Source organism: Cavia porcellus, unplaced genomic scaffold, assembly GCF_034190915.1.
Source record: "Cavia porcellus strain 051 isolate PalLab524CR breed Dunkin Hartley unplaced genomic scaffold, mCavPor4.1 scaffold_23, whole genome shotgun sequence".
NCBI classification, from domain to species: Eukaryota; Metazoa; Chordata; class Mammalia; order Rodentia; family Caviidae; genus Cavia; species Cavia porcellus.
The window spans coordinates 44574195-44586802 of record NW_026947506.1 but is presented as its reverse complement, the minus strand read 5'-3'; the positions used below and the strand labels follow the sequence as shown (position 1 = coordinate 44586802).

The 12608-nt window shown below is 45.7% G+C and overlaps 1 protein-coding gene across 1 annotated transcript in view; it reads right to left on the bottom strand.

Moving 5' to 3' along the window:
* Abca13 (ATP binding cassette subfamily A member 13) overlaps positions 1-12608 on the bottom strand; it is a 312721-nt gene that overhangs the window by 251677 nt on the left and 48436 nt on the right. Inside the window, 6 exon segments of the mRNA XM_063233618.1 lie at positions 2030-2248; positions 4069-4130; positions 4352-4452; positions 5228-5355; positions 10418-10621; positions 11735-11895. Of these exon segments, the coding sequence (XP_063089688.1) occupies positions 2030-2248; positions 4069-4130; positions 4352-4452; positions 5228-5355; positions 10418-10621; positions 11735-11895 (875 nt within the window).

The window sequence follows — 12608 nt, the reverse complement described above, 5'->3', positions numbered from 1 at the left end:
ACATAAAATTTAAAAGAGACAAAATCTAGAGAAAAGGTAAAATAAAGGAGATAATATAAAATGAATTTTGAGTCTAAGAAACATACATTCCCCATTTGACACCTTCGAGTATAAGCTTCCTAACAGCCAAAGAAAGGAAAAATCGATCACACTGAAAATTTGCAGCTGTACTTTACATGTGTCGAAAACAAGAACTAGACCCATGCCTGTCACCACGCACTAAACTAAAGTCAAAATGGGTCAAAGTTATAAATATTAACACAGAAACACTAAATCTGCTGGAAGACAATGTAGGTAGAAACCTTGAAATACAGGAGTAGGTAGAAAGTGCATGAACAAAACTCAAACTTCACAGGTAATATTTCCCAGAACCAATAACTGGGATCTCATCTTATTAAAAAGTATTTGCATGTCAAAAGAAATCTCCAACAGAGTAAAAATAAAACCCATGACCTGAGAAAATAATCTTAGTCAACTGTCCCTAAGACAAAGGACCTCTGTCTAGAACATATAAAGAATTTTTAAAAGTCAGGCCCCTAATATTCATAGATCCAGTCCAGAAATGGGCATCTGAGATGAATACATACTTCTCAGGTGAAGAAAGAAATACAAATAGCAAATAAATATATGAAAAAATGTTCAGCATCACTGGTCATTCCAGAAAAGCAAATTAAACCACACTGAGATTCCATCTCACTCAGAAAGAATGCCCAGGATCCAGAAAATAACCAATAACAAATCCTATAGAGCCTGTGGGGAAAAAGGAAGTCTCCTGCACTATTGGTGGGAGTTCAGACTGGTGCAATCATTGTGGGGATTGGAAGTCTCATTTGATCCAGCAATTCTGCTTTAGGCATATTCCCAGAAGAACTAAAAACAATTTACCACAGGAATATATGTGACCCATGTTTATAGCAGCACAATTTGTAATAGCCAGATCTTAGAAACAACCTAAGTGTCCATCAACTGAGAAATGGATAAAAAAGTTGTGGTATTTTTATATAATGGAGTACTACTTGGCTATAAAGAGGGATCACATTGAAGCTTTTTTAGGTAAATCTATATTACTTGAGACCATACTCATAAGTGAAATAAATCAAATTCACATGTGTAAATTCCATATTGTGTCTCTAGTGTAAGAAACCAAAGAATAAATAAGATCCAAAATCTTCAATAAATATTGTGAAAGAATAATTAACTGTTCCAAGAAGAAAAATAACTCAGATAGGGAAAAGGAAAAAAGAAGGAAAGGGAAGGAAAAATATGTAAATTTGTATATGGACACTTAAGATAGCTAATTCTATTAGTTCTTGGAACAAAACAGTTAATACTCATAGGATTAGATCAAATTTGCAGGTCTATACCTGGTAATCTGAGTAACACTTTTTTTTTTTTTTTTTTTTTTTTTTTTTGTCTTTTTCCTTTTTATCGGTACCAGGGATCGAACTCATGACTGCCTGCTTGCAAGGCAGGTGCTTCTGAGTAACATTTTGAAGATAACTATGCAAAATAATAACCTTTGTTAAGTTCTTACCACCTTGTTTTGAAAGCTTATGCTGCTATTGTTTTGGGGGTTTTTGTTATTGTTGGTCGCTTTTATTTCTTGTTTTGTTTTTTTTGGGGGGTGCTTTGTTTTGTTTTGTTTTTTTCTCTTTAAAATAAGAGTTAAAAAATTTGCAGCCATAAAATACACATCCTCAAAATTTCTGGAGCATCATGGATCCCCTGAGAAGTGCCCCCCTGACAGTTAAGAATTCTGTCTGTGTAGTGACAAGCACTTCCATCACGTTATACCATGGCCTAAACAGGACCTAGATGTCTTGTGATTAAGCTGATGGTTAAACTTAAGGGAACTACTTAAAATACACTATTTAGATGCATTCTAATAGCAAAAAGTTAATCATCTTAATATAAATGAGCATCGTTCTGTTGCATTTATATAACACAGAATCCTCTGAGCAAAAGGGAGCAGCTGACATCAGGCTGGTGGCACAGTGCCGCGGGGCTTTCCATCCCTGAGGTGACTTACATGGTGGGGACCAGCTGGCGCTCACAGTCACCAGCAGAGGTGCTGTTCCCTGGAGAGGCATCAACTTTTAACAACTGAAAGAGCCTGAAACAGGGCTGGCTCAGCTGCTTCTGGATCTCCTGCCAGCCAGGATGTGCTTCAGGGTCTGCAGCCAGACTGTCTGTGTGCCCAGCAATGGCTTCCTGCAAACCATGATCCATCCAGGAAAAGAAGACACCGCTTGTCATAGATGAAGCCAGTTAAGTGTGGACACTTAAGAGCTATCAGTGCAGTCTCATTTATCAAGTATTCCACTCAAACCATGCTCCAGAGACCGCACCCCATGGGATGATGACTCCTCATAGCACAGGTCTGGACAGGTATGTTTACTCATGTTCAGTTATAGACACCAAATAAAACTCAGTAGGTAGGACCCACGTCACAAAGCCATCTGGGCCAGCTTGTCTCCCTGGGTAGCCCCAATGACCATTTCTCCTGATAACCACACTCTGAACAACCTCTCCCACAGCTTACCATGGCTGGGCTCTGCTTCCCCTTAACCCATAAAATTCAGTGAGGGTGACCTGTGGTGGCTCCCATCCTATGCTTCCTAAGCAGTGCTCTCTGGCTATAAAGCCCCCCTTCTGGCCTGTTTTGGGGGAGCCATGTGACAAGCCTAACTGCCCTGCTAGAAGCCCTGAACAGAGAGACCCTGAGGCTCAGTGGAATAGATGACCCAGTCCTCCTTAGCCCAGCTGGACATCAGAAGTCCAGCCCCAGGGCCATCCTACAGCAGCCACAGGAGCAGTACTAGAAAGAACAGCAGAAGAACCACCTGGCTGAGCCTTGCCAGCCCCACAGCCATGAGGGAGACAGAATGTGTCTGCTTCTGGTCTCTGGGCTTTGGGGTGTTTGTTAGGGAGAGAAATCATCATCAGATACACGGCACCTGGAAATATGCAGCATCTGCAGCAGATCTGTGGGTGCTGGCTGCATGTGGGCTGGGAGTCAGGCTGCGTAGACACAGTGCAGGCCAGCATGGGCATTCTACCAGCAAAGAGCTGGAATCCAGTACCAGGAAGGCACATATGGGACATGCTGTGGTTTTCCATGTCCCTGCCTGACTCGGAAGACACTTTTCTCCCTGCCTAGCACCCTCTCTAACTTCTTGCATCCAGACTCCTGTGCCTGGATTAAGGCTTATCTGCATCTTGGGGAGATAACCAGGGGCCAGGATCCTGTCACTTGTGTCTCTGCCCTCTCGGCTGGCACAGTGTCTTTGTGTTCCACTTCCTTGGGCAGCTACTGTGCAGTGCACAAGGGAAGAAGAATCAAGTGCACCCAGCTGTGCAGGTGTGACTGTCTCACTGTTCAACTCAGCTGTGACATCACATGATGGTTTCATTTCATGATGCATAAGAAAGATGTTTTAAAAATCAGAAACAGGTAATTCCTACAGGAAAAAAATGAATGACAAACAATACTGTAATTTTTAGTTCTTGGTAAGAAAAATGGGAGCCACACTTGACAAAGTACTAAACTATCCTAAACTATCTCAGCCAGGGACATGAGGAGAGCATGATTTTCACAGCCCAAGACCATGGAAGCAGGCAATGAACATTCTTGCAACCAGCTGACTGAGCCCCAAAGCTGTGCCTCCCCTTTTCTTCCTGCGTGGAGCAGGATGACATCGGGAACCAAAGGGACAGAGGTGGAGAGCATGCAGGGAAAGCCCAGCAGGCTTTGGCTGGGTGGGTGGCACTCTGCTCCCAAGAAGTAAAACTGAGTGACAGCTGTACTTCTGCCAGTCAGCTCCCTTCAGAATTGTGCCCAGCTATCAGGCCCTCCTTGTCAGGATCACAGGTTCGACTGTGGCACCTTCCAAGGGTTTAATGCTTGCCATGAGCCCCCTGGGTGCTCCGGGAGAGGTCAGAGGTGGGACACTTACAGCATTCTCCACTGGACCAAGTAGCCTGCTGAAAGCTCTGGTCCCGTTGAAGGAGGTTTGACTGCACAACAGTCCCCAGGGGATTCCCCAGATGCTGGAATTCCTGGGGGACATGGGATCCTCCTCAGACAAGCGTCCAAGCAGACAGGCAATGGTGGCATTCTTTTTCAGCACCTACAAGATGAACAAGCATGGACAGAAACAATATTCAGAGTGGCTCAGCCAAGCTACCCATGGATTCTCAGACCACAACAATAAAAACTAGACTGCAGCATGAAGTCTGTGGAAACTAACCCGTTGCTCTTTATTTTGCTAGCAGGACTCACACTGGGCAAAGCTAAATTTTGCATGAGCTTCTTCAGTGATTTATGAAAATTGTCTGAAATGTGATTTACCTTCTTTAACCCCCAAAAGAATGACTCTTTCCCTAGGTCTCCACAGTCAGGTCCACCCAGTGCAGAATCATTTGTCAAAGTCTCCAGATGTACAAGGATTCCTGCAAGATCAAGGACATAGTATTCCCTTCAGTTAGGCTTCTTGTTCACATCGGAATTTTATGCATGGACATGAATCAGCACACTGAGTTCTGTAAACATGCATTTCACTAAATTGGCCTGTTATCCCATATTTCATTACTGCCCTTAAAAACAAAAATGGAGAAGGTCACTGAGTTGCCATTTTAACCTTGGGTCTGTGGGTTTTTCATCACCAGACAGTTTAGCTTCTGCAGCAGCCCCCCCCCCTCCTGTCTTCTCTCTTCTCCCTAAGAAGATGCAAAGGCTCCAGCCCACCTAGATAAAAGTGCAAAACTGACTTTCTCAGGAGAGCACAGAAGGAAAAAGACACGCCAGAGTCAGGGAAGCTCAGGAAAGGGCTCTGGGTCCTCTCAGGAGGAACAAACTCTCTCTGCCAAGGAGTGTGGAGAGGGAAACAGAGCCCAAGGATTCCTTCATTCACAACACACTTGGTCCCTCTCCAGCCAGAGAACTGGGGCTGTGGGTGTGAATGGGACGGCTGAGCTCCAGCCCGAGGACGTCACCTGTCCCAGCCACGATGCATGCTGCAGTGAGCAGCAAGATGCACCCTGGATTGTGACAGCTGTTTGCATTCTGCTGTGGGATGTCACACATGGGACACGCCCAAACGCCCGTGGCACGATATAAACATGTAGGAAACACCAGCACGACCCAGCCCCTCGGGGACAACCTTGTCAGGAAGCCTTTCCTCAATATATGTCACATCTGCTCTGAGGAACCTAGTGACTGGTTTACCTTGGACGAAATCCAGATCCTGGGCTATCACACTCCTGAGGGCCCCGTCCAGCTGCAGCAGCCTCTCCAGCGCTGGCCACTGGGGCAGCTGGTGCAGCTCAGTTTGCAGCTTCTGCAGATGCTGGAGTCTGAGGGCAAAAGAAATGAGATGAAATGAATTGAAATGAAATAAAGAGAATTCAGTGCATCGGCTAGGGAAGAGAAACACCCACTGCTTGGGAAGTGTCTCCACAAACTGGTGTCCTCTAACCAGACTCCTGATGAGCTGTGATGTTTGAGTCAGCTGACCTGGCAATCTTTCAGGTACTGAAGGTGGACTTCACTGTGCTTTTTACCCTAGAATGGGAACGCATGTTCCCAGTGATGTGTAAAAGATGTGAAGTTTAGGATAAAGTTTCAGGTAAGAGCCGAGTGTGATTGTGCACACATGTAATCACAGCACTCAAGAGGCTGAGACAGGAGGATTGCTGCCAGTTCTGTGTCAGCCTGAATTGCATACTGAAACCCTGTCTAAAAACAAAAAAAAAAACAAAAAAAGTTCCAGGTAAGATTTGTTAAACCATCAGCCTTGAGCCTATAGTTATACTGGAGACTATGTTAGGACATAAAAGTTCTGAAAAGAGTTTCAAAACATTAGGATGTGTTGAAGGCAATAAGATTCACTATGCTGCCCATTCTGGTTTGACTATCATCTACTTTTGAAGTCCTGTAAGGTCTCCAATGTTTAGGTTTTATTGGTTTTGTTCTGTACTGTTTTGTTCAATTTTATTATACCTGATGATATGGGCAACTCTTTTTAAGATAGCAAGAGGCATTATGGTAACCATTGTTGATCACCTGGTATTCTGTTTTTACATCATGTACTATGTCCATCCTTCTGTTTTGACTGACTCTGTTTTGTTTTGTCACATTTGGTTTTATTCTCTTCAAAAAAAGTAATAAGAACTGTGGTAGTAATAAAACCCAAATTTTGTAATTGTTATTGTAAAAAAGAGACTAAAAGAAAGTGCTCTAAAGGATATAACTGCATGTATATTTAAGTGTGTAAGATAGAAAATCATATTACTAAGTTTTTGTTGGATCATTGAACAGAACCGTTTGCAATCTCACTGTTTGAATGTCCACTTTGTATGCTTTAATTTTGTAATTTGAACAACTATGTCTAAGATGACAATATGTAATCTATTAACTAGTGATTTCTTACTGTTTATTTTTTGAAATTCTGTATTACTTGTACCCTTCTACTGTTTTGTTTTGTTTTTTCTCTTTAAATAAAAAAAATTAAAAATTTTTAAATTTTAAAAAATTTTAAATTTTAAAAATTTTTTAGGATGGGGTAGAGGTGCTTCCAGGACCTTCCAGGATCAAAGGGTCCTAACCAGGGAAAATTAACAACAGGTGTAAGATTCCCCAGTGTCAGAAAAAGATGACCAGTCCCCTGCTTGACACGTAGCATCCCTGGAGTGTTAGGCTCACAGACCAGTGGTGTGGAAGACACAGAAGGAAGAAGACAGCATTTTTAAGATGTTTGCCTTGAAATCCAGGCAGCAAAGCCCCCAGGGGAAGACTCAGCACTCTCCGGGAGAGCTGCTCTGGCTCCCTGCGTGCACAGGGCTGGTGGGAGACAGGCGCTGAGGGTTCACTGCATCTCTTGACTGGGTGTGTGGAGCAGCAGGAAGTAACTTAGGAGAGGCTGGAAAGTAATTATGTCTGACAATGAGTGGAAACTCAAATGGAAGCAAGCATGGGAGCAAAGAGCCCCAGGGCCCATGCTGGGGGTGCCAGCATCATCTCAGAGCACTGAGAGTTCACCATGCATATGGCCACTGGGATAGCACTCAAGGCTCTGACCAAAGTGAAGAAAAACTGGCTCCATGGCCAGAATTAATAAAAGGGCTTGCAGGATCTTGACGGTGTATGTGAGGGGTTATCTGAAAACCCTACAAGAAAACCAGTGCATCCACACAAAGAAGAAGGCCAGAAAGATTATCTCTCACCTTCCTGTCGGCGGGATGCAATAGCCAACACTCAAAGTTTTTATATTTTTGAGACAGGGTTTCACTCTGCAGTTTAAGCCGGACTTGAGCTCACTTTGTAGCCCAGGCTGATTTTGAACTCTCAGCAATCCTCCTGCCTCAGCCTCCCACATGCTGGGTTTACAGGGGTACACCATCAGACCTGGCCCAACACCCAATTTAAAGGAGGAAAGGTTTATTTTGGTTCATGCCTACAGTTGTCCCTGGTTAGCTGGCTCTGAGATAGGAAAGACAAAGTGGAAGAGGCTAGCGGAGGAGAACTGCTCACCTCATGGTGCACAGGAAGCAGAAGAGAGGGAGGAACCAAGGAGGGAGATGGGCCCTTCCAGGCCACACGACCTGCCTCTTCTGACCAGCCCCAGCTCAAAAGGCACAGTCAGCTCTGGGTTCACCAGTGATTAATTAACTGATCTGTATGGCACCCCATGAGCCAATTACCTTCCAACAGCATCACCGCTAAATAGATGAGGATTCCAGGCACATTTCAGAGCCAAAGTATGCAAAGATGGAGGAGGGGGCTGGAGGGAGCTATCTGCAGAGGTCAGTGTAGAGCTAGGGCAGGGCTGGTGTTGAGGATTGTTATGGATAGAGAACAGGTGGTCAACTTACCACCAGGTGGATTACATCAGCATGCATCGAAAGAAGATGCTCCACCTGAGGAGGGTTTCCAGGATAAATAGGTGGAGAAGAAGGGAAGTGTTGAGAAGGGTTGAAGCTTTAAGGAGGCATTGTGGGTTCTCCTACAAGTTGCTGTCTGAGCTGTTGGTTCTCCTGGAGAAGCTTTGGTCTTCACATTGAGCATTGCTTCCTAGCTCCGGAGGGGAAGACATGTGCTGCTTCGTCTCCAGGATGAACTCGTCACGCTGCTTCCTGGCATGTACCCGACTGTGCTTGTCATCGGAGGAGCTCGGGGCCTCTGTGTCACTGAGGATGGTGGTGGTGCCTTCAGGATAGCCCTGCTCTTTGTTGTGAGTGTGACTTCTCAGCTTCAGCATAGAACCCTCATCCCACTAGCACAGCCCCTTCATCCTGCTGACATACACTTTCTGGCTTCCACCGCTGACCCTTGGATCTTCCCAGCACGGATCCGTAAAAGAGACTGGTGTGAGTTCTTCCTGTGGGCTCTGGGCCTTCCAGTTGGACTCATGGGAGGCATTTTCCTGAGCTCTGGATTTTTATCTGGACTCATGTGGGACATTGCTTTGGGGTTTAGGCCCTTGACTAAATAATCTATGTCTTTGGTGTTGTGGATAGATTTCCTGCATTTTCCTGTGTTAACTCGTGGTGACCTTTATAAAAATATTATAAACTCCACATCCTAATCCTAGTTGTTCTCTGTGTAGAACTCCTGAATACAGCAAGGATCATCCCTCATGAGGGGCACTGTTGCAAGGGGGTCCCTCTGCAACCCTCAACATAGCCTGATCATGCCAGCAAAGGACTCCTCCTCTAACGGGGAAGCCACAAGCCCACCGGACAGTCTCATTCCATTCCTGGAGCAGAACGGTGGTTCCACAACTAGAAAAATCTTCAAGATGGTCTAGAGACACCACCAACTAGAGGAGGAGCCCAGGGCCAGAAAGGAGCTAGAAGACCCAGGACTTGTGTGTCACCAAGACAGCCAGTGGGTAGCAGGGTTCCATACCCTGCAACAAATGTTGCTCCAAACAGAAGTGAAGATGCTGTTTCCAAAGGCTGATGGATTGCAGAATGCATGCAACAGGGGTTCAGGCAAAGCCAGTGCAAGAGACTCACACCCTCCCCCCCAAGTGTGCACAGATGTCATGTGGGAAGCAGGGAGAGCTCGGCTGTGTGGGATCCAGCGTGCAGGGTCATCTTTAGCTTCTCTGTCCCTGCCTGAGTCAAGAGCCAAAGGAGCTGCCCGAAGCTACATCCCTCCTTGGGTCTGCACTGGAGAGCAGGCAGTCCCTGGAGTACACATGGAGTCACATGCAGTCATCCGATTCCACTGCCACAGTCCATGGACAGTTAGTGCTCGTGCAGCCCAGGATTTCAAATCAGCCCTCTCGAAATGCAGCCGAGGAGACTTACTGTTTGTTCTACAGTACATCCCAAAAAGTCATTGTTCAGAGTTCACAGCTACAGCCACTTGAGAACTTTTCTTCTGGACCTGACTAATAATTGTTTGTGAAAATCCCTGCAATTTCACAGAAACCACAAACATCCTCTGTAATGGGAGAAGGGGCAGGAGATTTGCAAGTGGCCAATCTGAGAGCATTATTCAGGGATCCTTGTTGCTGATTGGCTGCTGCCCTGTAACCCATCTCTACCATTGCACCAAGATTCCCACATAACAAGGAGCTGCTGTACCCCCTGTATATCTGGGATCTCTGCTTTGTTCTTCTTAAAGCCTTAAGGTCCCTGTGATGCCATCAAAACACCCTGCACTTCTAATGCTATTAATGCAGTGTATTATTAACTTAAATTACATAGCCACAGGAGACACAGCATGGTTAGGGTTTAAACTATAAAAATAGGCATCTATGGGCCTTTTTCTGACCATTTCTCAAATTCACAGCTTTTCACAATTTTCAGGTACTATCAGAATGTAAACCCTGTGAATTTTGGATGTTCACTATATTCCAAGAGGAGCTTTCACTTTTGGAGCATGATAAACGATTCAAGTTACTACAAACAGTTAAGCCGGTTGAGGATAAATATCCAGTTCTGTGACATAATTGACCTTTTTGCGGAACTAATTCTGCTTATTTTAAAAATGAAGAAACCACAGGTCCTATCTTTTCCCACCTCTGGACTGTTGCAGGACCTATGCATGTATCTCAGTAACATGTACTGTTTAATTAGGAGAACAAGCAGAGGATCTTACCCACTGTTGCTTCTAAGTGTGTGTGTACATCTTAAAAACAAACGCCAAAGGTATAAACCTGAAAATTCAGGAAAAGGCCACTTTCTCAAGCACCATGCTCCCATTCCACTGTTTCAGACCTCTGAATCAGTGCCTGGATCCCTGCAGAGGCCACTCCTGATGCTGACCCACAGTGGCTTCCTGTGACCACCCAGGAACTCGCTGTCTAACAGGAGCTTTATAGAAGTTGTTTCTGGCAGTGCTATTGTGAGTTCTGGCCAACACAGAGCTGCCTGGGTAAGTGAATGGAAGGGGAAAGTGCCTTACATCCGTGGAGGGCCGTGGCTGTCCTTGGGGCTGTCCACTGCCATAGCTTCGCTCAGGAGGTGCAGTCCAATGTGCAAGGCTTCTGCCACATTCCATGGCAAGCCCCCCTCTTCATATGTGTCCCTGAGGACTTGCAAGTTCTGGCCCATGCCTGTGAACACCTTCTGAGGCAGGCCACTCTGCTGCCACTGGTCCCACACCTGCAAATTTAGAAACAAAGATGACCATTCCTAACAACCTCAGAAATCATGTGAATAGCTAAAAAATGTGCAATTGGCCATTCTGCATGACAGCCAGTTTTTAAACTTTGCTGGAACACTGAAAGGCCTGTTAACAACATACTGTGGTTTCCTTTCTCCTAGAAAAGGTAAGGCTACAAATTGCAACAATGGGTAGACCCAGCCCTCTTATCAGCCTTCTCCTTTCCTTCCTCTCTTCACAGAACAGGAAGAGGAGAAAGCAAGAGCATCCATTTGTGACAAGCTGAGATTTAATGTGGAAACATACTGAGTGCACATGTGACGGTGTTCTTTAGCACAAAGGGGATCATTACTGCACGGTCACCGAGTACCGCCCTGTGACATGAGGGGAAATGATGGCATGCAGTGGACTGCTATCAGGGCTCCTCTTCCACGTCACTACAGAGTAGCTCTCTGATGCCAGCGGATGGCACAGGGATGTGTGTGAGGCACAGGGAAGGGTGCTCACTGTTCACTAACCACACATGTAGTGGCCCAGATGAAGCATGAAGCACAGGCCCCTGGCTACTTTGATTCTGGTCACCCCAAAATCACCCATGATTGATTTGGTGCCAAATGAGTTTAGGGCCACAGGCTGTATTTTTATTGAGGGTATTTGACCCACCATTTGGGATTCCAACCTTTATTGGTCACACGTATAAAGAAGGATGAAAGCTTTTTCAGCTTTTGTATTCTTTGAGAGAAAACCAGAAGTGAAAACTATCACTTGATAGCATGGGGGTGACTAGTTAGGGAAGCTCTGCTTCATAGTCTTTAAAAATGTCCCCCCAAAACAGAGATGTGAGCTGGCCAGGACCCTGAGGCTTTGTGGTCCATCAGCCACAAACTGGTCAGTACTAGCCTCACAGTGGCACCTCTGCCAAAAGACCCTCAACCATAATCTCCACATTTGCCTGGATTTCTCAGCATCCCAGTGCTGAGGTTGTGGGCACCCCAGGGAGAAGCATGTACCCCCACTGGGATGCAGGGGCTCCTTGTCCTGAGGAGAAGTTTCCATCAGTGATGAGCCATGCACACTGCTTGCCCCAGAGGAGCCTTGGACCCGGGCAGCATCTGTTTGTAGAGTTGAAGCCGGCTGACCACCTGAACGAGGTAGTCTTTGGCTGCTGACTACTTGGGCTGGTGGGCTCCACCATGGCCTTCTCACTCAGCTTCTTCCCTGGACAAGTTGGACAGGACAGAGCTCACCATTCGCTCTAAATTGCACTCTGTGGGAAACTGGCCATGATATTTAAAACAAACAAACAAACAAAAAAAAGTCTTTTCAGATCTAAAGCGTTTTTCCCTAGAATGCTTCTCTTCTAAACATAATTCATGCAGTTAAGGAAGTTAGTAACCAGGTAGTTAAGCAGAAGGTTGGTCCTTGTCTCAGGACTGCCCAGAAGTGGTGGGAATCAGTTCCTCCCCAGGTCTCTCAAATGTGCTCCGCTGGGAACATTTTCTCTTCTAATTATCAAAAGGGTCAAAGCAGTAGGACTCACACTGGAGCCTGGATCAGAAACTGTTTTATGCACCGAGCCTCTTCACATCTATCTGCAGCTGCTCTGTAAATCTGTGTCTGCCTTAGACCTCGCACCCCCCACACAGGCCTGGAACAGTTGTGGCGTCCTCTTTCAGAAGGGATGTGTGCAAACATTTGTGACCCCCAGAGTTTCTAATCTGAGATCCTAACCCCCGGATGGTCCTCTGCAGGCCGGAAAACTGCTCCCAGGTGTGGCACTCAGGCAATCAGATGTGAAAGACAGGGGAACTTGCTCACTGCTGGCTTAGCCTAAGGACACAGAGGAGACTGGCTGTGAACCAGAAAGTCACCATCAGCAGACACTGATCTCTGCAGCCTTGATCTTAGACTTCTGGCCTCCAGAACCATGAGGAAGAAATTCCCCTTGCACAAGCCACCCAGGCCACATAACTCATTACATCCAATGCCA